This window comes from Phodopus roborovskii, unplaced genomic scaffold, assembly GCF_943737965.1.
Source record: "Phodopus roborovskii unplaced genomic scaffold, PHOROB, whole genome shotgun sequence".
NCBI lineage: Eukaryota > Metazoa > Chordata > Mammalia > Rodentia > Cricetidae > Phodopus > Phodopus roborovskii.
In genome coordinates this window covers 1,084,860-1,110,025 of record NW_026126576.1, presented here as the reverse complement: position 1 = coordinate 1,110,025, position 25,166 = coordinate 1,084,860, and the positions used below count along the sequence as shown (strand labels likewise).

The 25,166-nt window shown below is 43.9% G+C and overlaps 1 protein-coding gene across 1 annotated transcript in view; it reads left to right on the top strand.

Annotated features, from left to right (window-relative positions):
• The first annotated feature begins 6,214 nt into the window (after positions 1 to 6,214).
• Positions 6,215 to 25,166, top strand: part of Tafa4 (TAFA chemokine like family member 4) — a 150,454-nt gene continuing 131,502 nt past the window's right edge. Inside the window, exons 1-2 of the mRNA XM_051203517.1 lie at positions 6,215 to 6,305; positions 12,483 to 12,598. Coding sequence (XP_051059474.1) covers positions 12,484 to 12,598 — 115 coding nt within the window. The 5' untranslated portion in view covers positions 6,215 to 6,305; position 12,483. The remainder of the gene's footprint in view (positions 6,306 to 12,482; positions 12,599 to 25,166) is intronic.

The window sequence follows — 25,166 nt, the reverse complement described above, 5'->3', positions numbered from 1 at the left end:
TGTTCTAAAGTGGAAAAGCTGGTTGCAAATTAGCAAAGACATTCAGTGCAGTTTTTTTTTCCAACTGGAAATGGAGACATTTTCCCCCTGGTTTTTGACTGGAGACCTGAGGGTCCCTTCTGCGTTGGCAGGTTCCCTTCCAGAGTGTCTGGTGGTTACTGGCAAGGCTACCACTCCCAGGACTGTCTTTCCCGTTTTGCTTCTACTTGTAAGACCTCTTGGGCTCCCCAAACCAAGGCTGTGTATTTAGGAATTATTTTTCCACCTCCATCATCTTCTGTCTTGATGGGAACAAGTGCAGAAAAGTGATTTAGCATGCTTGGGGACTCTGCAGCATCTTGCCTCTTAACAACAGCAGCTAGGACTATTCTGCCTTGCACCTGGCACCCAAGGGCTGAGAATAGAAGCCACCCGGCTATCCCAGTAGATACTAACCCTGGAGGTCAGAGCAGATCTAGTGGTGACTCTGTAAACAGCTAATGATTGTGTCCTTACCACTCTGGTGCTGATGCAAGAGGCCCTTGGAGACCTTCCCCACCAGTGGCCAGCAGGAGAGGCAATTTGGACTGTTTACTTGTAACTAAGCCAGATTCTGCCTTGCTAGGTTCTTGCAAAAATGTTTCATAATGGGACTGTGTTAGGTAATAAATATAAATGCATGCATAGAAAGAAATCCTTTTATTCACCTATTTATTTTTTGTGTTGTTTTGGTGCTTAATTCATTCACAGATGCCAACAGAAGTAATTTGGCCTTTGTTTATGTCACTTGGCTCTGAAATATTTCTGCTGGATATTCTAGAGTTTTGACCAGAAGTGCAAACTGATTTCATACCCTTGATAAAATGGTGGCTCAGACCCTCGGACCTGTACGATTCTTGCAGATTTCACCTTCACTCAGGATATGGGGATAGCTACCTATCAGTGAATCTGTTACACATTACCTGACACACTTCTAGTAGCCTTTTAAGACAGAGCTGAACAAATGTGTAGGCATCAGTGTAAACCACCTAGATCCAATCCAGGGTCTGCTGATGACAGCATTCTGTCTCGGCAGACAGAGGCCCAGAGTAGTAGTTCAGTGTCTTCAGATGCCAAGGAAAAGCAGCTTGATTTTCAGTGTACTTTACGTTTATGGGAAGAGCTGCATATGTTTTGGGACTGTGTTAATAAATGTATATAGTCTAGTGGATTTTAGACATTTGATGTCTTGGTGCCTGGTGGCTATAATATGAATTTTTTTATCATGTACTCCTAGCTGGGTGACATTGGATGAATTTCTGGTCTTTTCTAGGACATAAGGGGATAGAAATAAGCTCTAATTTAAATGGATGCTTGTTCATTCATGTGTTTGTTTTACAGTACAAGCGATTGAATGAAGGGCCTTATTTATGCTAGGAAAATAGTCTGTCACTGAACTGGCCCCAAGGCCATCCTAATTTTAACATAGAGTCTGTATTCCAAGCTAGCCTGGAATCTTGTATCTTCCGGTTTTATCCAATCAAGTGTCTGGAATTAAAGATATGCATCCTTGTATCCAGTGGGGGTTAATATTTTAAAAGGCTTAACTTGGGTGTCTGGTCCACAGCAGATCCTGTGTAAGAGTCTGTTCTTTGTGGGGGGAGGGGTCGTGTAGCTCAGGCTTGCCTGGGGTTCATTATGTGGTGAGGATGTCCTTGAACTGGTGGCCCTCCTGTCTCTATTGCCTCAGTGCTGGTACAGTGGTACAATGGACATATATCTTTCACCATGCCTAGCAGTATAAGTTATTTGTTTAATCAAATACCACTCTATTGTTTTATATACATATATATGTATATATGTATGTATGTGTATGTATATATTATACACCCCCAATTCTATCTTTCTTCTATCATCTATCTATCTATCTATCTATCTATCTATCTATCTATCTATCTACCTATCTATCTATCTATCGAGACTATATGTATTTATGTGTGTATGTATACATGTATTCATGTACTCATGTACCACAGCACATAAATGGAGGTTGGAAGACAAGCTAGTTCTCTTCTTCCTCCATGTGGATTCCAGGGATCAAACAGGTTACCAGGCTTGGCAGCAAGTGCCTTTGTCCACTGAGCCATCTTGCTCGCCCAGTAAGAGGTTTAAATAATAAAACAGGCAGGCCTCCTTTGGGTGCTTGGAGGATCAAGTGCAATGTTCAAGCTATGAACTCCATTGCTTAGGAAAGGAAATGGAAGCCTTTCAAGTGCACACCTAATTTTGATGTTTCTGACAATGGAAAATTGGAAGACTAGTACAGAGCTTTCGCGTGTGCCCCATCCACCAGGGACCTTTCCCGTTGCTTTGTACTCACTTATTCACTCACCCATCCATTCTTCCCTTCTCCTCTTCCCTCCTGCATGTATCTCTCTTTTTGTCTGTCCTGCTTTTTCTTTCTTTCCCATGGGTTCATTTGAAATGAGTTGGAAGTATTTATCTCTTTATTCTTTAATATTTCAGGGCACAGTTTTCAATAAGAAAAACTTTTTTTTGAATTGCAATATAATCAAAATAGGACTTTGAGTATTTCTTCAACACTGTACTTTATGTCCTCTATTCAGATTTTGTAATCATCAGGGTAATGCCCTTTCTAGCTGTTTGCTTGTACGTGTGTGGCTCATCCTGGCAATGACAAGGAATTCAGTTTCGTTGCTCGAGATCCAGTGGATGACACATCTTCCTCTTTATGCAGATAATTCTTTCTCTTTACGATCTAGGCAATTTTCCTAAGAAAAGCAGAATGTTTATGTTCCAAACGCCCCTAACACCTGAGCTTGTCTGAGTTTTCTTCTTTTTTTTCTGGATTGGATCCAGATGTCAGGCCACTTTGTGTGCCCACTTGAAAAAGGATCTGGTATGTGTCAGCAGCACAGGTTTTTTAGAATGAAAAACCTCAGGGTGGGATAGAGATTGGCATGTGTGCTGGAGGTGGTACTGCATAAGAGAGCCTTTCCCTGGGGAGCTCACCTGCTAACAGGGAAGGCAGGCAGATCAAGAGAATGGAAAAGCACAGCCTCTCCATTTCCTTGATAAGAAATCAAGGGCAGGCGGCATTCTTTGCTGTGTAACACGGAAATAAATTAAACATCTGAAGAGCCGTCTCCTTGGCCTGGAAACCTCAGAGTTACTCAGTATTGGGGAACATGAATAGACATTCTCCTCTCTTGTGAAAAAACACCTGCCTCTGTTTAATGCCACCATGTCAGGTGAGAGATGAAAAGCAGAGCCCAGCATCCCAATGCTGTCTGGCTTTTCAGTGCATTCTGGGAATGTCCAGGCACGGCAAAACATTTTAAACATCTTAGCCTCAATGTGGGCAATGTCTCTTATCACTGAGTATTCTGAAAACTCTTTAAACATAAATGAGTTTTGAAGCTGACAGACAGCAATGGTAGTGTTAGTTGGGGGTATAGCTCATTTGGTACAGAGCTTATTTAGCAATCACAGAGGCTGTGGGGTTGGTCCCTAACACTGGCTTTAGTGATGCATGTATGTAATCCACTGGGGATGTGGGGGCAGGGAGGTAAGGTCATCATTGGCTCCCTATTGAGTTTGAGGCGAGCCTGGATTACAAAAACAACTATATTTTAGTTGGTGTGACCCCTAGTGGATGCTTGAGGGATGTGCATGGCAATCTGGTGGTCTTGATCAGTGAGGTTTAGAAGGAAGAGTTTATTATTTTCACTGAAAATCTGCCTGAATGAGTCACCTTGCGTCCTAAAATTGAACTCCTGGTACCTTGTCTGGCATGTGAACTATGCTAAGGTATGTCTCTTTTGAGAGTGCTTCTCTTCTCTTTTTCTTTCTTTTTTCTTTTCTTTCTTTCTTTCTTTTTTTTTTTTTTTTGTGAATTGAAAACAGAAAGCTCAGTTGTTCTTTCTGTGTGGAGAAAACAAGATGATTATTAGCCAGAAAAGGTCACCTTTGATTTCAGTAGGTGAAGAGTTGGCGCTGATAGATTATATGATGCATTGCTTTCCAATAGCAGAAGGTCATGTCATGCCCTTGGGTGGACATGACAATCAAGATGCTTCATGAGGCTGAAGGACCTGGGGCATGAACTTCCTGAGTATCTCATGTTTATGTAGCAGTTTAAAGATATTTTCCCTTTGTGGAGTGGATTGTTCCTGGCACACTCTTTGTTTCCCATGACCCTCAAAGGGGTTGGTCTTGAAGTTCATCACCTGATAGTTTCTTTCATCAGACTGGGGGAACAACCTTTGAAATATCTGAAGAAGAGAAATAATCTCACTCAGGCTGTGGTGCATTTGTAATGGATTCATGAGAATTCCAAAGTAGTGAGATGGCATTTTGAAAACTTTTGATATTTGCAATACCATACTTATTAAGTGCCATATCCATTAGTTTTTTGGTGCATGTGACGGTTTTTCTCTGTACAGTGGGGAGGGGTGTATTTCCCTCAGCAGTGTGCAAGGCAGTGCATTATAGTCCATTTTGTTTTTCAGATGCTTTGGTTTTGATTGAGTGTTTTCTTTATGCAGTGCTGGAGACCGAACCCAGGGATTTGTGGCTGCTCGTGAAGCACTGACCATTGGGCTTTTCTGGCGTTTGGATCATTCAGTTCTCTCATCCTCTCTCTTTCATGATTCCATTAGGTGGGAAAATGCTGGTACATTTGGAGTGTTGAGTGCCAACTATGGACTTTCTTGAATTCTTTATAATTTGGTATGAGTTAGTTACAATGAAAAGACTTTTCTGTGTGTCTCCCATTAACATTTTTCAAGCAGCAGCCTTGAAGATGATTTAGTGTCATCGCAGGTGTCAGTTACCCAGCTCCAGGGATTTAGATCTTCAGACTGAGTGTGACCTGTTCTGTGAGCTTGAGCAAGCTGTATGCCCTTCGGGACTGTCTCAGATTTCCTTTGTGTCCAATGGTCAGTGACATGAGGACTGAGAAACTGTGTATCTTAAACGATTTGGGTCGCTCTGTCAAAACTTGAATGGCTGTATTGCTGAGAACATTTCTATTTTAAATCTGTATTGTGTTGGGCTGGGGAGATTGCTCAACTGATCAAAAAGGACTTGAAATAGATCCCTGAGGCTCACACTACAAAAATAAAAAGCTTTTTAAGGTGGTGGTGACACACGCTTTTAATTGCAGTACCTGGGAGGCAGAGGATCTCTGTGAGTTCAAGGCTAGCCCAGGCTACAGAGCAAATTCCAGGATAGTCAAGGCTATCCTGTCTCACTTCCCACACCCTGTGCAATAAAAAGCTTCATGTGGTAGCATGGTGTTTGTAACCCTAACCCTGGCGAGGTGGAGACAGATGTATTTCTGGGGTTTGCTGGCTTGCCATTCTTGCCTATTCAGACTTCCAGGTCAGTGAGAGACTTTGTCTAAAAAACCTAAAAAGAACATGACACCTGACGAACAGCACCCAAGGTTGTCCTCTGTTATCTACATGGACTTGCACACACATTCCTATACACGTGTTTACACACATACATACATGCATGCAGGCACATGCATTCATGCCTGATTACATGTATGTAAATGTGCATTTATACCCGTTTACATTAGTGAACACACATGCCGCACCTGCACGGCCAGAGTACCGAGCTGGTGGAGGGTGTCAGGATTGAAACACTTAACAGACCACCACGAGAAGTGAAGAGGAAGCTGCTGCCTTTTATTACAGAGAGTAATGGGCTTATACACCCAAGCCAGGGGAGGGGCTAAGCATAGGAGGAAGTTATGCACCACCCACACCTGGGGTCAAGGCACAGGCACTGCACACCGGAAAGTTATGAGAACAACCTTGTTTGATCAACCTTGAGAGCACGGGAGTTCTACAGCTGGGTGGGGGAGGAAGAGAGCTGTAAGGGACAAGTACTTAAATTTCTCAACACACACATGCATGTACACACATCGTGCATACTTGCTTACATATATGCACAAATACAAATATATTTATGTACATACAAAACAAACATACAATTGTCTGTATTGTGTGAATTAGCATTGAGTCCTCCATGCCCCTTGGCTAACATTATTAATGAGGGAGAGTTTGTTCTTCTGTGGGCCTTCTGCACACATCACGGGTCATGGTAGAAAGCATTATTTTACTCCTAATGCTAACATTAGATGCTAATTCATTCCTGTTTTATGTCTGTGTCTTTAAAGACAGGTTTCCAAACTGAAGCAGGTTTTGGGAGCTGCCGATATGGTTCCCCGCTATGAAGAAGCCTTTGCAGCCACTCTGCAGAACTTTCTGGAGTAACTGTGTTTGACTGGAACCACACCCTCTGAACTCTCTAAGGTAAAATAGTTAAAATGGTTTTGGTAGACACCAAGTAGCCAAGAATCGATGAAGCTTCCTGGAAGCCTTTAAAAAGATATAAAATTTTGGACAGTTGTCAAGCTGGGTGCTGGTGGTGCACATCTTTAATCCCAGCACTCAGGAGGCAAAGGTAGGAGGATCTCTGAGTTTGAGTCCAGCCTGGACAGTCAGGGTTACACAGAGAAACCCTGTCTTGAAAGAAGAAAGGGATAGTCAACATTCTTTTCATTTTAGCACCGTCTTTTAAATGAAGTAATTTCAATGTTTAAAATCCTCTGGCACATTCGGGACACAGAACTATGTCTGAGTGACCCCTGCTTCATCTCACTACCCAGTCCTGACACTTCTCAAGGGACTCACTGTATCTTTGGGGGGGATGCGGTGGGGAGAGTGTCTCACTATGTAGACCAGGCTAGCCCTGAACTCACAGAGAACTAACTACCTGCCTCTGCTTCCCCAGTGCTGGTTAGAGGCATGTGTCACCATGCCCAGCACTTGTTTTAGGAGCAGAGGAACCTGGCATCTAGAACAGTTCCTGTAAGAATCTGGCTGGGGGACCATGGCCTAGGATTTGAATGTCTCTCCTTGTTCTTCTTATTTGGGGGACTTGTTTGGATTCCACAGGAAAACAGAAACCATTTAGGATGACGTGAAGCACAGGGAAATGACACATATGCTTGGCTCAGAGACGCCTAGCAGGTTGTCAGGGTAGTACAGCATTCACATCTTGAGAAGCCAGGTTGGTGCAGTCCCCTTCTAAGTGTGGGAGACACCATGTTTAACATGTGGATCACCTCTTTGAATAGATTTCAAGCACAGGACAAAGGCAAAAGGGTTTGGAAGATGCAATTAAAATCTTATTGCATTTATCCTTATCCAACTGAATTAGTCAGGTGAACCCTAAGATGGGACTGTGATTTCTTCAGAAGAATAGTTATAACTGACTGAGGCTGGGCTGGAAGACCCCACTGTTATGAGTAGTTTTCTGGCAGCCTGCCCCAAATAACACACAAAGATGCTGTATTAGATAACAACAGTTATTAGCATTTCTTATTGGCTAGCTCTGTCTTAAATATTAACCCATTTTTTTCAATCTAAGTTTTTCCATGAGTTCTTATCTTACCGGAGAGTGAGACCAGAGTTCTACCCTTGGTCCTATATCTTGATATTCCTCCCTACTACTTCCTCTCCCCTCCTTGTCTCCTAGTCCCACCTATCTTGCTTTCCTATCTTGCTTTATTCATTAACCAATATGAGAAACATGTTTACAGAATGACATTTCCCATCATCCCACCCATCAAACCTCCAGGGCCCATGAGGGCTTCCAGCCAGTGCTATAACATGGAATCTCAATTACGAAGCCCAAGGATACGCTTTCTATTATCCCAAGGACCATTTTCCTGGTTGGATCTCTAGTTGATGACACTTGCCCAAGTTCAAACCTTTTGTTACTCCTTTCCTCTCCTGGCCCAGGGGTGATGGGAAACTGAACCAAGTACGTCACTGTTTTCAGGCCTTCAGCAGTGATCAGAAGGTCCATGCCAGACTCCTAACTTTCAAGAACCCAGCTCCTATTTTTGACTTACCGTCAACTGTTACATTTAGTCATTTATTTCAGAAGTCCTGAGCACTCTCATCTTGGAGACAAACGTGGTCTCTCTCTGCTTTGGAGGGTCAGCATGAAAATACAGCGTCCATCTCCTCTGCTTCAGTGCACATGCCTAAAGGGGACCTAAGCCCTGGAGCAGCCTCAAAGGTTACAAAGAAACCACTATGTGGACCTCACACCAATTTGAGATGCTAAGGCTTATCAGTTAGCAGTTAGCATAAGGGAAGCAGAGACTGATAATTTTATTCGTTTTTTTTCCCCCTTTTGTTGTTGTTGAGACAGTGTCTTTTGTACTGGGATAGCCTTGAACTCATTTAGCTGAGGATGATTGACAACTTCTGACTCTCCTGCCTTCGCTTCCCCTGTGCTAGGCTAACAGGGATGCTCAATCATGCCTGGTTTTACATGGCAAGGCCTCTACCAATGGTGACACATCCTTAATCCCTTGATGAAATTTTAGTGGAATATTCTCTCTTGTACAGGGCGATTTAAATTCTAACTGTTAATCCCACAATCCTTATTGATTTAATTGTTTCAAATGTTTCCCCCTTGTATTCTATGGCTGAAAATCGAGAGGGCTATAAGTTAGGTTCACCAGCCGTGGCGCGGGCCAAGTTCCTTGGTTTCTAATTTGTAGCAGTTCGTGAGTCAGACCAAGAACATGGGACAGTATTGGCGGAGTGGAGTTGTAGTTCCCTCTGGCCACAGAACAAATCACCTCATTTAGCGGTTCCAAAGGGCTTGGGCGCAGTTTGCAAGGGTGAGTATGGGTATGGAGGCCCATTTCTAGGGAGCTGTTGTTACTCACCCTGTCCCACAGAAATGTGAGCCTCAGAGTTCTAGAAGTAGCTTTTCAAGGAAGTGGACTCTAATCGGACTCTTCAGTCTGCACATTTTATATGTGGGCAACCAGTTTGCTTAAAGAATAGTGCAAGCAAGTCAGGTATAGAGGCAGAGGCAGGCGGGTCTCTTTGAGTTCAAGACCAGCCAGGGATACATATGAGATTGTTTCAATAATAAAAAAGAAAGAAACTGTACCAATCACAGGAAATAATTGCAGGCAGGGTCAATTTGTAGCAATTAGTGAGTCAAACAGACAACACATGACATATTGGCGGAGTGGAGTAGTAGTTCCCTCTGGCTGCAGAGCAAATCACCTCATTTAGCGGTTCCAAAGGGCATGGCCACAGTTTGCAAGGGTGAAAAGAAGTCAATGCCCTGTGTCATCTTTAACTAGGACATCTTCAGAGATGGTCTGAGAATGTCATTGTGGCCTGGCTGCTTCAAAGCAGACTTGGTGGCAGATCCATGAGCAATGTGACATCTTTTTTAAATGGTGCATCTGACTGAAATAGAGTCTGAGGGAGAGGGCTGGACTAGAACCTGTGTCTGGGAGTGTTTGCTGGGGCTTCTGAGCCTGAGATGTGGTACCTCTGGGTTGGTGGCAGCTGCCAACATTTTGGGATTTTTCCTTTGACTTTCTGTGTTACCTGATGGGGGATGTCCTTCTGTATATATGTTTCTCTCTTGGTTGATGAATAAAACCCTGATTGATTGGCCAGTAGCCAGGCAGGAGTATAGGCGGAGTTACAAGATGAGGAGAATTCCAGGGAGAGGAGGCAGAGAGAGGAAAGCCTAACATGCTGGAGCAATATGGGTAAGACACAACCTCGTGGCAGTACATAGTTTAATAGAAATGGGTTACTAATTAAGAGACAGCTAGCCAATAAGAAGCCTGAGCCATCAGCCAAACAATTTCTAATTAATGTAAGGGCCAATGTACTTATTTGGGACCAAGTGGGACAGAAACTCTATCTTCAGTTAACCACATGATGATCTAATCCCACCTGTCAGGTTCATCTTCTGCCTTTGCTGCAACTTTTATATCACTCAGGGGATCATGAGTACTCTAGAGATGATTTTTAAGGTGCACAGGAGGTATACATTTATACAGGAGGTGTGCAGCTATACAGGGAGTGTTTGTCATCCTGGAGGAATGTGGTTGTACAGGAGGCGCATATCATATAGGAGGTATATATTACACAGGGTGAGAAACTGCACAGGAGGTATGCGTTTACACAAGAGGTTACAGTTAGACAGGAGTGGGATTATGTAGGAGGTGTATGGTTGTACAGGTTTGTGGTTAGAGGAGGCCTGTGGCTAAACAAGAGGAATGCAGTAAAAGGCAGTATAGAGCAGGTTTGCTGTTGTACAGAGGTGTGTGGCACAGAAAGGATACAGGGTAGGTGTGACGTTAAAGAGGAGTAGCGGTTATACAGGAAATGTGTGCTTGTTCATGAGGTGTGTGCTTGTACAGGAAGGCTGCAGTTATGGAAGAGGTATGCTGCCTTTTACAGATGTGTGTGCTTGTATGGAGGTATGTGGTCAAGAGGTGTGAGTTTACACAGTAAGTATACAGTTACATATGAGCTGTGTGGTTATATAGAAGGTGTGTGACATTATACAACAGTATTGTAGAATATTATTTTAAGGTGTGTTCCATTTGTTTATGCTCTAGAGCATTTGTTTAACGATGTAAAGATGGGTTGCCTTTGTTTATGTTGCATTTGTTTAACTCTGTGAACCTGTGAAGATTTGCCTGTCTAAGACACCCGATGGTCTAATAAAGAGATGGACGGTGATGGACTGCCGGCAGTGAGGCAGGAGAAAGAATGGGTGGGGCTGGCAGGCAGAGAGTATAAGTAGAGAGAACAAACAGAAGAGGGAACAAGCTAGAACAAGGAGAGGAGAACATCAGGCAGGGGTCACTCACACAGCCACCACACAGCTATACAGCTAGGCATGGAGTAAGAGTGAAAGAAAGAAGTAAGAAAAGGAAAAGGCCCAGAGGCATAAGGTAGATGGGATAATTTAAGAAAAGCTGGCAAAAGACAAACCAAGATAAGGCCGAGTGTTTATAAGAAAGAAAAAAGACTCTGTATGTATTTATTTGGGTGCTTGGTGGCAGGCCTCCAAAGAGCAAAGATGAAGAGAATAAACAGCAAGTATGTAGGTTGTAGGCAAATGCTACCCTGATTTTTGGGAGAGACTTGAACAGTCACTGTTTTGGGTATCTGGGAATCCACCTGCAGAGTTCTAAGGCAGGGTTGTGCATAGAGAAGGCTTCCTTGGTCCATTGTGCCAGGTAGAAACTGGTAAGCACAAATGAGCTGGTTTGACTTTTGCTGCACAAGTCAGTTGAGAGACTGGAGAGAAAAGAGTGTTGGTTAATCTTGCACAGGACCTGAGTTCAGTTTCCAGTGCATACATAGGAGCTCACAACTGTTTTAAAAGTCAAAGTAGAAAAAGTGAGCCAACTTAAATTTCCTTACAATATTTGGAAATTCATAAAAGTAGGAAGTCAGAATAAAGCATTTTGATAGTTCTTTATCGTGTGTGTGTGTGTGTGTGTGTGTGTGTGTGTGTGTGTGTGTGAGAGAGAGAGAGAGAGAGAGAGAGAGAGAGAATGTGTGTACATATATGCTGTACATATGTGTGGTACATGTGCTCATGAATGTACAAGTATGTGTGCCTGTGTTCATGAAAGCAGAGGAAAGACACTGGATGACATCTACCAGGCTGGCAGCCAGCAAGCCCCAGAGAGTCTACCATCTGTCTCCCACAGCACTGGGGTTACAGGTGTGTGTGTGTGTGTGTGTGTGTGTGTGTGTGTGTGTGTGTGTGTGTGTGTGTGTGTGTGTGTAGCACATCCATTTTTTTTCTTGGATGCTGAGGTACCAACTCAGTTCCTCATCTTACACGACTAGTGGCATCCCTATAGAGCCATCTTTTTACCCCTGTTAGTCCTTTTGTTTGCTCACTTTGTTTTAGAGTAGAGGGTATAGCCAATTGTGAATAGAGTTATCTTAGAGAAATATTTTGATACTGTCCACGCATATGATGGTGATTTAGTTCCATTTCTTCCAGTTTTTGGTGACAGGCCCTCCCTTCATAGTCCAGGCTAGCTTGGACTCATTAAATAGGCAATGATGACTTTGAATCCAGTGAGTTCTTGAGTCCTGCAATTAAGGTGTGACTCCTTATACCTGAGATTCTTTTTTCTTTTTTTTTCTGGCCTGTTTTTTCCCCACCTGATTTGAGGTTTGTGTAATGAACCATGAATCCCATCTGAATCAGAGGGTCTTAATATACAGAAAAAGGACCCCAAAGTTCTTGGGCCACATGTGCACAATTTTTAGGGGTTTATTCAGTCGTAGAGAGCCTGTGTACTCTCTTTGAAAATGGCTCTGAGTTCCCTCTACATTTTGAGATAGGATAGAATATGGCTTCAGCTGCTCCTTGGAGATTCCTAAGCAGACTCTCATCAAGGCGTGGTGTTAACTCGGAGAACTCTTTTAATTATGAAGGACATTTGTTGGAAGCAGAGTCAATGCTCAGTGCAAACTGAAGCTTGCTGTTTTCCTTGGGGAGGGGGATGAAGTCATGTGTTGAGGTTCTTCACCGTCCCTCTCTGTTTCCTTGCCTGGGGCTGGCCAAAGACCTTGGCCTTCCTCAGCCTCACTGACTGGGACCTTGTTTCTCCACAGGATGAGAGTCTGTGCTAGGTGGGTGCTGCTGTCACACTGGCTGCTTCTGGCCTATGTGCTAATGGTTTGCTGTAGGCTGACATCCGCCTCGAGCCAGCACCTCCGGGGACACGCAGGTAAGCCCTTTAAGCTCATTATATACTGCTGAGATCAATTAATAAAATGCTTTGACTTGCCAGAGTCCACAGGTTAGACACAGGTGCTTGACAAGAGCTTTGGCTGGTGTGTAAATAATGGTAGAGACACAGACAGACAGGGGCTTGTGCTGAAGCCTTTGCAACGTGTTGTCTGGGCTCTCGTTTGAGTGACTTTCCTGGGTGTGCTTCTGTGGTAGTGGTTTTTTTTAGTCTGAATGTCAGGAAGTGGTAGCACTTTGCATGTGACTGATCATGTCTGCCCATATGCAGGCGCTCTTCTAGCTCCCTGAAACTTTGGGTCAGGTTTAAACCTCTGCAGACACAAGGCTCTCCTGAGAGGACTTTTTCAGGTAACTTGAGATGCTTCTAAACAAATGAAGAAAATATGCTGAATAAGGAACACAATGAAGAAGAGAATAAGAAAAATGGGAAAAGAAATGACTAAAGAAAACAGCAGGGTAACCTTTGTATTTTCATGACCCTCAAAGGGTAGTGTGTCTAAACCTGGAAAAACAGCTGTTCTGGTAATTTTTAGTAAAATCCATGTGTGTGCATTGCCTTTTAAAGTTAATTTTATAGCATTGTGTAAAATAACGCGTTTTATGATGTAATTGTCATGGTTATACATCATTGGCTTTGTTCATAATTCCCCTCCACTCCCCTCTGGTGACCTGTCACATTCTTTTGTCATTCCTCTGCTCTTCTCTGTAAACGTCCCCTCCTGCTTTCAAGTCATATCTGCATCTCCACGGGAGATCTAGGTGTCCTTAAGTCTAATTCTGCATAGGAGAGAAAACATGGCATCTGCCTTTCCTTCCTCCATTATTGTCCCTTGTTTCTCCTGAGTTCCCCATCATCTTGGAAGTAGTTCCCATTGTGGCCTTTTGTCTGCCTCCATCCACCATGAAGGAGCCCTTGATCTCCACCTTCCATGATGCTGTTTGAAACAACAGGCCCAGGAAGCTGAACCCAAATCATTGTGGCTTAATCTCTCTGGTGTATCTGGGAGTTCCAAGATGCTGAGGGATTTTAGTTCCTGACTGAAGGCATATTGATAAAGTCTACATTGTGAGTAGTGGAGGCCATAGCCAGAGTCAGATGTAACATGAGATTTGAGCTCAGGCAAGGAGCATGAACAACTACAGTATAGTCACATATTCAACATTGCTTTTCTTTTTTTATTTCTTTAGTACTGGGGACTGAACTTATCACTTCCAAGCACTCTACCACTGAGCTATATCCCCAGCACTTTTCATCTTTGTTTATAAACCATGGGATACAATTTACCATCCAAATGCCTCTCCTAACTTCCGAATCACATACTGGAAATTACATGCTGGACAAATAAAACGGCACATGTCTGATAAGGATAAAATAGCCAAGACTGTAGCTGGCTCACAACTTAACCTTTGTGATTTAGGGGGAGTATTTATTTTCTTACTTTCTTTGGGGTCTTCCAAGCCACTCTGGCGCAGGAGTAGAATCCACTTAGCCTAGGAACACAGACACATCTTCTCTCAATTGATAATAAAAATTGCCCCCAGAAAAATAGTTCCCCTTTTGTATCATGCATCTGTGTTGATATATGTGGATATGTATTTAAATGTAGGTTCTGTATGCCAGACAGTACTGGTTTGCACCAGGGCTCTTGCTATGTGTTCTACTGCTACAGAAATTATTTTTTTCTCATCGATGTGACAGAATATTGGACAAACACAACTTGAGGGAGGATGGAGAATAGAGGACATATAGTTTATCAGGTGGGAGAAGCCAGTATCAGGCGTCTCTACAGCAGTGGAAACATGAGGTAGCTGTTTGTTCACATCTCAGTGGTTTAGGAAGCAGACAGAGAAAGGGCTGGAACCAAGAAAGGGCTATAAATCCCCACCCCCCACCCAAAGTGATCTGCTTCCTCCCATCTTCCAGTGGTCCCACAAATTTCCCAAAAAGTACCACCAAGCTGGGGACCAAGTGTTCATACACAGAGCCGAACACATAGTGTATGAGGAACCTTCCAACCCAAGCCACAGTCTTGCCCATGTTAGCCCCAAACATTTGAGACTCAAGTTGTCATCTTGCTTCAGCCTTCAGTGTATTTGGGACTCTTGTTGTACTTGACTCTCAGCAGGAAGATTGTGAGTTCAAAGCCGGCCTGCTCTATAAAGAGAGACTCTGTGTCTCCCATGGCCCCAAGAAAGTTAAGTGTGAACCTGAAGCTACATACATGTCAGAAGTGTAAATGCCACTGTCCACAGACTTCTGTCTGGAAAGTGTGGTTTATGTGATAGCCCACCCCTAGACAGATAGCATGCCATGATTTCCCTCCCTTACTTTGACTTGTTAAGGATGGCTGCAGTTTTAGGCTCAATATAATTTCTTAAATCTCCCACAACTCAATTTTCTCTCCTCAAGTGACAGTTCAAAGATGAGAAAAATAATGATTGAAGTTTTGAGGAATCAGCATAAAATCGATGCTTCTCGACTGGCGTGGAGCATCTATAGGTGGCTGGATATTGTGCTGTGTCTTTTGATGAAATCATTTAGGGGCCAGAGGATTTAAATTCGTGTTAATATTATCTGTTTAAAGCATCTCTGTTCTCTAGAACAGAGCTTGGTAAAATATGTCAACAGGTGCATTATCAACAGATTTCTAGGCACCAGGCGGGGAGGTGGGTGTTGAAGACAGATGAAAACTTTAAGAAAGGTGGCTGGGGAGATGACTCAGTGGATAAAGTGCTTGCCAACTTGAGATTGGACCTCCATCAGGCAGTGGTTCATTCCTGTAAGCCCAGGCAAGAGTGGCAGAGACAGGTAGATCTTGCTGTCCAGGCTTGCTGTCCAGGTAGCTTACTGGAACTAAGAAGCTTCAGGTTCAAAGGAACACCCTGTTTTAAGCAATAAGGTGAAAGTAATTGTGGAATACACTTGATGTTGACCTGTGGCCCACAATAGGCAAGTATACACACCTATACAAACAAGTATATACACCATACACACATGCCCACATACATGCATGCAAGAACACTTGAAGAAAATAGGTGATAGTTTGGATTAATTGGTTTCCATAATCTCATAGGGAATGGTACTATTGGGATGTGTGGCTTTGTTGGTGTAGTGGTCTTGCAGTGAACTTGTAATGGTGGCCACACCCCTTTGGGCTTGGCCTCAGGCAGATGGAAGTGGAAAGAGGGAAGCTTGAGGTGTGGTTTTCTTTTGTGCTTCCTTTCTAGTGGGTCAGCTGATCCGGTAGGAATGCTCCCATGGTTCTTTGTATTTTTCTGTGTAATTGTTCCCCAATAAACACCCATTTATCATTTATCTTGGGTCTAGTGAAATAATTACATCCTCACCTTCATGTTGGAGTAGGTATGGCTTTGTTGGAGGAAATATGTCACTGTGAATGCAGGCTTTGAGGTCTCACCATGCTCAAGCTATGACCACTTTCTCAGTCTACTTCCTGTTACCTGTGGATCAACATGTAGCAGCTCCTTCTCCAGGACCATGTCTGCCTGCACACTGTTATGCTCCCTACCATGTTGATAATGAACTAAATCTCTGAAACTGTGAACTTCCACCTCAATGAAATGTTTTCCTTTATGAGAGTTGCTCTCTGGTCATGGCGTCTCTTCATAGCAACAGAAACCTTAACTAAGCTGCAGCCACACTTCCCATTTTATCTGTGACAGACCTTGTTTCAGGCTAACTCCAAAGTCAGGAAATAGACAACCCTATAGTTAACTCTAAATTAAGACTGGAATTGTTCCCAAGAAAGGTAGATGGCATCTTCCCATTTCTAGTAAAAGTTGAACTGTCAGAAGGGATGGTAAGGGTACTCAGTGAGGCTTTGGTTAAGCCTTTTGGAGAAATAGCCACCATAACCTGGGCTTTCCATGTGGATGGCTTCCCTTGGCTTCTCAGTACACGTCTCACTTGTGGCATTCTCTGGCTGTTAGAAGTCCTCTGTTGTTATTCTCTGGAATTTTAATGCCTATCACTGTACATCTAAGTGGCCACCAAGGGAATCAGGGCTTATTCCTGTGTCACAGGGACTCTGTTCTGTAGATGAGGCTTGTTCTACCTGGAAAGTCATCTTTTGTAGAGGCCACATGACTAGCCATGGAGACTCCCACATCCCCACTTTGACCTTTACACTGTTGCACACCTGCCCAGAGTGAGGGCTCCTGAATCCCCTCTTAACTTTTACTCTTCTGGCTGTCTTATGAACTGTGCTCCCATTCCTGCGATGTAGTGAGTGATAAACTATTCATGAATAGGCTAATTTTGTTCATTTGTCACCATGTGGTCTGCTGTATAGTTTAATGCCAGTGATAAAAATCCCAAATAATTTAGGTAAGTATGAAAGAGGTATTTTCTTGTTGTTGGCTATTTTGTGTACACATATAAGGACATGTGTACACACTTGGCTATACTACCACGCACTCTATTTTGTCACTTACTCTTATCTATTTCACCATAGAGTTTGGAAGTCTTCTAATACAGATATTTACTGACATCCATTCCTCTGTGGAACATTGTATATTCATCTATTGTATGGGTGTGCCATTAGGTATTTGGTTTCCCCAGTGTGGGCTAGTTTGTTGCCATATGTGTCTAAGAGCACACATCCTTACTGAGAAGACATTGTGCTAGCTGAACGGGCTAAGTCAGTTGCATGCGAAGGTGTTAATGAGATTCAGTTAATTGTGACAAACAAAACAAAGCAAATACTGTTCAACAAAAATGACTTTTTTTCCTTTTTGCATATGAGCAGTAGATGAACATTCCAGCTACCTCCATTAACAGTGTTTTGGGGCCTATGGTGGGTGGGGACTCTTCAGCTCTTGGGTACAGGTACAGCTGGCTTCTGAGGAGACCAGGGAGTCTAGGAAGGGCTGGCTTGGGAAGTAGTGCTGAGGCAGGCAGAGGTAAGGATGGCATTCCTTCACTTTCTTGCCATTGCCTAGGGCTTAGAAACCTGACCATACCTGCCATTAAGGGAGGACTGGAGCACACTGTAGCTGTGGGCTCAGGAAGAAGCTGAGTGCCTTCCAGAACCTTCCAGTGTATTCATACTTCCAGGGACAGTACCAGCAGGGCCAGCTGATGCTCCCCCCAATCCTCTCTATAATCTGGGCACTATTGTCTTGAATTTTCCAGTACTGGAATGGGACTCAGTGTCTATGTTGACTTGCATCTCTCTCTTACCAGGATGTGAGATGTTAAGTTTCTATTTTTATCCTGCATCTGTTTTTCTATTGGCTGCATTCCCTGCTTACTTGTTGACTCATGGAAGTGCTTTTTAAAATTGAGGACCCAGTCCCAAAGGATTGGGATGATCCTGGTCCTTGATCCTTCTTCTCCAACTCCTGCTCCATTTTGTACATTCCTCCTCAATGACCACCAGGAGAAGAAGCACCCCTCACCCCCGCAGTGGCATTAAATTTTTATTTATTTTTAATTTATGTGTATAGGTGTTTTGCTTATATTCTGTCTACACTTCCCTCTATGAACTGCCCTTAGAAGCCAGAATCTTCTAGAACTGGAGTTACAGATGTTTGTGAACTGCTGTGTGGGTTCTGGAAATCAAATCTGGGTCTTCTGGAATAGATGCCAATGCTCTTAACCAACAAATCTCCAGGTCCATGTGGTATTTCTTACCATTGCAGCCCTCAGATGATGGGGAGCTGAGGGACCAGGAGAGGTGAATGCTGTGCACTGTGATGCTATGAAACTGGTCTATCCTCACACCTGTGTGTCACAGGACATCTGACGGTGGGATGTATTTGCAAAGTGACCCTTAGGCACCTGGCTAGGATGGTACAGAAAGGCTTCTGATACTATCCCAGAGATGTTGGCTTGTAGATTATTGTGTCCCCAGTACTGATCAATGACTTAATTGCACCAGAAAAGGCAATTTATGACGAGATGGTATACTTCTGAGGGCAGGGAAATGGGTTGCATTTAAAAACAAACAAACAAACAAACACCACCACCACCACCACAACAACAAGACTTTAGCCCTCTGCCCCCAAGGGCCCATTGTGCAAAGAATTGGGGCTTTTTATTTATTTACTTTTCTGAAATTAATTTTTTAATGTTTTTTTCCTGTATGTATGTCTGAGGGTGTTAGATCCTCTGAAATTGGAGTTACAGAGACAAGAACTGCCATGTGGTTGCTTGTAATTGAACCTGGGTCCTTTGGAAGAACAGCCAGTGATCTTAACCACTGAGCTATCTCTCTAGCCCCAAATTGGGGCTTTTATATCAGGGAAGGCAGTATTTGTTGGCTGATTTTCATAGTGCAAACTTTTCGATGTATATTTTGTTCCATTTAATTCTATAAACATCACCATGTATTCCTTGTCTCGTTAGCATCTTAAATCTGTACTGAGGGTGTATGTGTTGTAGTATCACAAGAAGTCACAGGATTGCCTTTGTGACTGTGCCAGTGGTACAAGCTGGTTTACTCACCTTGGGTGTGTGTCTGTGTGCTTTGGGGTCTTTCTCTTGGCAAACTTGTTTGTCGTGGGATGCCAGTTTTCAGTATTTGATGACTTTCCAGATCTCACTCTCTGCCTTGCCCTCTGGCCTCTCCTCAGCTTTTCTGTTAGGCAGTGAAGCCCCGCTAAGAGCTTTCTAGGTGTTTCTCATGGCTCCTTGATCATTGCATATAACAAAAGAGGTGTTTTCCAAGTCTGGCCACTCAGACAGGGACAGAGAAAGGAGGTGGGGGTGTACCAGTGCCTTTGGAAGAAGACATTGTTAGTTGTGGTTCGAATTTTTGTTCAAGAATTAAAAAGCAAGTAGATAATGAATATGGCGAGAGCACATAAGATCCATCATTTAGTACAGTAAGTACACACTAATAGTTAAATAATAACACTCGCCTGTTTTTCACAGCTGGCACAACACCACAGACTTCCACGAGTGCCTGGGAGTTGTGCTTTGAAGGAATCAGAAACAAAACCAAAAAATTAAAAAAACCCACAAAATATCCTGGCCCCTCATGTTTTACCATTCAGTTTCCCAGCCTGATTTGGCAAGAGACACACAGGTCCCTGGTAACCCCAGGTGAAGGTGGTCAGTTCTCTTAATGGGAAAGGAGGGTTCCCTCACTCTGACTTTTTAACACAATTGATGCTTTCCCCCAGCCAATATCACCCCTTCTCCACAAGAGGGCAGCAAACAGCATCCAGAGAAGGCTTCAGGCCAGGAGGTGGTGAAAAATCCTAGCTACTGACAGAATTAACTGTTTAAAGGCTTTGTGGAAGTTTTGTCCTTTGTAACCATGGTAACATTGAGACACAAAGCTTCCCAAATCCATGGGACTTGTCCCTGGGAATATCCGTATACTTTAGTGTAGATTTCCCTTTAAAGACAGACATAGCTGCTTTTTTGATGGGGGTGAGGCTGTGGAGACTTGGGTGCTGTGTGTTGCTTTGTTACTTTTCAGAGTTTCATTTCCCCAGACAGTGCTGTGCCTGGCCTGACTTGGGCTGTCTGACTGAACACTGTGGTGTCTACCTGGCATCTACTCACTATACTCCTCCCAGAAAGACCCAGAAAAACCAGGACACTCCAAGCAACCAGGCAGCACAGCACAGGAAACCAAGTACTGGGGGGCTAGGTTTCAATATAGCTTGAGCTCTGCCCCATCTTGGCTGTGTGACCATGTCCAGGTCACTTAACCCCTCTGAGCCTGTTTTATCATCTGTACAGTTATGCCTACCTTATGCCAGGTTGCTGGAGTGACTACCTGAGGACAAGCAGGCGGAAGGGCTAGTGCGTAGCAAATACGTCAGAAGCGGACACTGTTTTCGTAGTTAAAGGTACACAGACTACAGACTCTAAAAGGTCGTGCATTGGCAGAGTGGCTGGAAACTGGGCTATCTCGGGGGATGTGATCAGTGTCTTCAGAGTCTGAAGTTTTAAGGTCTATAAGGAAAAAGCTTGTCCATCCCAGTGCCTTGGAAAAGCTAATGAGAAGGAAGAAAGTAGTTTTCTCTTTGTATAAACACTGAGTTTCTGCTTAAATTGTAGGAGGGGGCGGCGAGTAAAGGCCCCACTCTGCTGGGGAGCAGAGTGGCTCAGGCTAGCCTTGATTGACTGGCTGCAGAGGGGTGTGCCTCACTGACCCTGGAACCCAGGGATGCTGAGAGCCACAGAGAGCCTGCAGTGCCTTCCCACTTGGGAGTGAGCAGGTACTGGCTGAGGGCACACAGGCAGCAGGCGTCTCTTGCTTTAGTTGTTTCAATCTTAGGGGAGCCTCCAAACCTCTCTGGGCTCAGGCCGTCTTCTGAAGGATGGGGATAGTGAAAGAGACTAAACTAACCCTCATGGGGTCGGAAGAGGGGGCAGAAAGATGATGCCTGACTGTACAGAGTAGAAAGCCACAGAACACACTGGCCATCTTTATTGAACAGTACCTTCTCAGGTCTGTTTTCCGGTGGCTCTGGGCTCTTTGTAGATGGAGGATTTTCAGGTCTTTTTTTTTTTTGTGTTATAAATGTCAAAACAAAACATAATGTGATGTTATTTACCATTATTTAAACTTTGTTTAAATTCTTTGAAGAGTACTGGCACTGTAGTGCCCGATATTTCAGCCAGTCACTCTGAGGACAGATACTCTTGCATGAACTGGCTCGTTTACCCCTACTACTGTTATGGAAACCCCGTTTCTTCTAAGATACTAATTATATGGGGAATAGAATTTCTATTCTATTTTGTGGGGCTCTACTCTGCTGTGTTAGTTTTGCCAATGCAAACTGCACATTTCAGCTCTTGTTATTTCAGTTTTAAAAAGTAATTTTCCTGCATTGCTGAAGTTTTGACACTAGAGGGCAGGCGAGGCTTAGAGTAGCCAATAGCACCTCTGCACCGCCCTCCCCCCCAATGTTCCCTGGCTACATAAAAAAATACAAAGAAAGAGTGTAATTAATTTTATTAGTATGTTTTAAAATCCCATACATTCAAATAACTATCATGTAGACATGTGACCCTCGTCTCTTGAGTAATCAATGACTAGATGTAGCCAGAGGTGACTATAGAAAATAATTCAAGTTGAATTTCTTTTTGGTTATTGTTGTAGTTTATGTTTTTTTTAGACAGTATCTTACTAAGTAGCCTTGCCTGGCCTGGAGCTTGCTATGTAGACCACACTGGCCTTGAACTCAAAGACAGTCAATTGCCCTCCTGCCCCCAGTGCCCTACAAAGGTACATTTTTATTTTTAATTTTATATACGTTGAGAATTTCTTTTAATTAAAAACTATCTTATTTTACATACCAATCCCAGTTCCCTCTTCTTCCTGTCCTCCCAGTTCCCCCATCCACTCCTCAGAGAGGGTAAGGACTCCCATGAGGAATCATCAAAGTCTATCACATCATTTATGGCAGGACCTTTCCCCTGTATCTAGGCTGAGCAAGGTAACCCTCCATAGGAAACAGGCCCCAAAAAGCCAGTTCATGCACTAGGGATAAATACTGGCTGCACTGCCAGAGGCACCATAGACTGCCCAAGCCCCTCAACATTCAAGGGGCCTAGTTAGGCCTTATGCAGGTTCACCAGCTGTCAATCTGGTGTCAGTGAGCTTGAACTTGCTCAGGCCAGCTGTTTCTTAAGAAAGACACTCCCCGCCTCACCCCAGAAGGGGAAAGGAACAAGAGCTCCTGAGCAAATTGGGAATGTGGGGGGAAGGGAGAGGGAGGAAGGAGGGAGAGGAGAGGAGGAGAGGAAGAGGGAGGAGAACATGAGGGATAAGGAAGATCCACTTGGGAAGAACAGAGAAGGAGAGTAAGGAAATTTTACCTTGATAGTGGAGCCATTATGGGCTTAATGAGAAACCTGGCACCGGATAAATTCCCTAGAATCCACAGGGATGACTCCAACTAAGAATCCAAGCAACAATGGGAAGGTACAGTTTTAAAGGGACTTCTCAGGCCATGTCCCTGTCATCTTAACCCCTGTCCATAAATGACTGCCTGGCTAATGAGTCTCCCCAGCAACATATTCTGCTACAGTGCTAGGAATTAAGAGCAAGACAGCTCCATTGTGTAGGTAGATAATCAGAGTCACAGGTCCAGACAAACGGAAGTATCTACAAGGCCTAGCTAAACTGAAAGTCAGCTCCAAGAACACAGCAGTTGCATAGTAAACTATGCAATCAAAGTTAAACTCAAGGAGCAAATGCAGAGTTCAGAGACTACCATCCAAAAAGACCCTGACTCACCAAGATGTGATGGATCACCGGCCTTTGTTCTGTGATGTTCTGGTTGCTATTCCTCCCTGGGCCTTTGGTGGCCTTCTGGGCAGGCTTTCTCTGAGTTAGACTTTCCCTCCCTGTGCTGTGACCAATCAGGATTCCCCCTATGCATTCAAATGAACCAACCAGGCTCATCACAACTTAATTTATGTACTGGAGGTAGCAAGTTGACCCATTCCAAGATACAAAAGATCCTGAGTGCTGCTTGGCAAGGGCCCACAGGATCCTTCCCCCTGCAGGGAGCTGTAGGGCCTGCTTCTCAGTGGAACCTGCTTGCCCTTTGTTTCCCCCTTCCATGTTCTCTTCTGTGGGGAGATAAGAAGTTCAACTTGAACCAGGGAACTAGTGAAAACATATGCAGGGCAAAGGGAAGCATGGGGCCTGTAGCTTTAATGATGGAAAAGGGAAAAGCACCCATAAACTCCTGTTTTTCTGCTTTTTTTTTTTTTTTTTTTTTTTTTTTGGTCTGAGGGGGATGGAACCATCATATGGAAAATGTTGAGGCCATCCCATGGCTGTCTTGTGTCTCAATCTTACAAGGTGGAGTCTAGAGACCTGTCACTTAGCAGCTGACCCTTAGTAAGAGATGGAAAACTACAGATTTAGAAAAGGGAACTTCAATTGTGGCTCTTGACAAGTTACTGTTATGGCCCATGGAGAGACGAGTCTCCATCGCAATGGTTACCAGAGGAGAGGCAGCACTGGTCTCCACAGCTCTAGAAGGGCTGTGAGAACCCTTCATTTGTAGCAGTCTGGCTCCTCCTGGCCACTAAGGTCTCCAGTGTGAGAGTCTGCCGCCTGTCCCAGGCCCTGTGTGATTCTTCTTGGGTGACATTGTGATGCTTAGGCACTTGTTAAGCAGGAGCATGTTGCAGTAGTTCTCATCCTTCTTAAGGTTGCAACCCATGGCCTTATTTCAGCCCTGTAATTTTATTATGGTTATGTACCATAATATCAGATCTGGTATGCAGGATATATATATGATACGTAACCCCTGTGAAAGGGTCGTTTGACCCCCCCCCCCGCCAAGGGGTTGAAACCCACAGGTAGAGAACCACCGGGTTAGAAGGTGTTAACTTTCACCTTCTTTTGTGTCCCCAGAAAGTTCATGTCCAGTGCCCTTGGCAAGGTTGGCCAGGTGAAGGAAGCACCTGACAACTAACACGGTTTATTTGTGTCCATTCTCCCATGACAAGGGAGAGCAGCTGTCACAGGGAAGAGTAAGCATTTGAACTTCGCACTGGCAGGGCCTGCTCTTCTCCTCCCCTTCTGGTCTTGGAGTCTTGGCAGACTTTGGCTTTCTCGCAGTTCTCTGGGTAGTTAGAGGAGTCTTCCTGGGGAGGAGTCCTCATCTTTATTCTTTCAAGCCACACACTTAAACTCATCTCTGCAAAGCCTACAGTTTGGGGCTTGAAGAGCCATAGGTCAGGGGCTCAACTGTATGTCAGAGCTCTACAAGGAAATTGGAATCCTTTGTTCCCTGTAAGGAAAGTAAAACCACACGGGTAAAAAGCAGGAAGGGAGGAGAGTGGAGAGGGGGCAGGAAGGAAAAAATAAAATCAAACGAGGCTTTGTGTTTTCCTAGGTGTTGCTTGGGTGTTTTAAATACTTTGGCCCATATGGTGGTCTCCGAATAGGATGCTAGAAATAGTGTTATTGGAGAGACATCTCTAATAACACATTTGAAATGATTAATTGGCTGTGGGAAGAGAGTGTTTGCAATAGTTAAAAACAACTCCCAGTGCCACATGACACCTATGAGGTTAGGGAATGTCTGAGAGTCGGGGGACTTAGGTAAATTAAAAGGAGTGGACACACTTGAGCAAGCTGGGTTTCTTTATCTGGGATGCTCACCTGTAGGAGGGAACCCTGAGGTCTCAGAGCTTGGAAACAATAGAGAGGTTTATTTTAGGAAACATGAAATTAGAACAGAGGTGTGAGATGAAACAAATGGCTGTGCCCAGCACTTTCCAGTGAGGAGTTCTGCACAGGGTACCATTGACTTCGCATAGCTACCAGCTCATGGGTAGGGGCAGGGGTGGTACTGGAATAACTTAAATTACTGGTAGGGAAAGAAGTACATGACTAAGGCGCTTGGTCAGCACGTCTGCTTTCCTTCCACCAAGTCAAGCTTTAGACCCTGCAATTTCCAATCGTCTTTGGATGGATTTGTCCTTCGGCAAGAATTTGCAAGGACGGTGGAAGACATTCATTCAAAGAAAAGCTTTGTAAGTGTGGTTGGATTGTAGCTCAAGAAAGGAACACAGGAACCTACTGCTCTCTTTC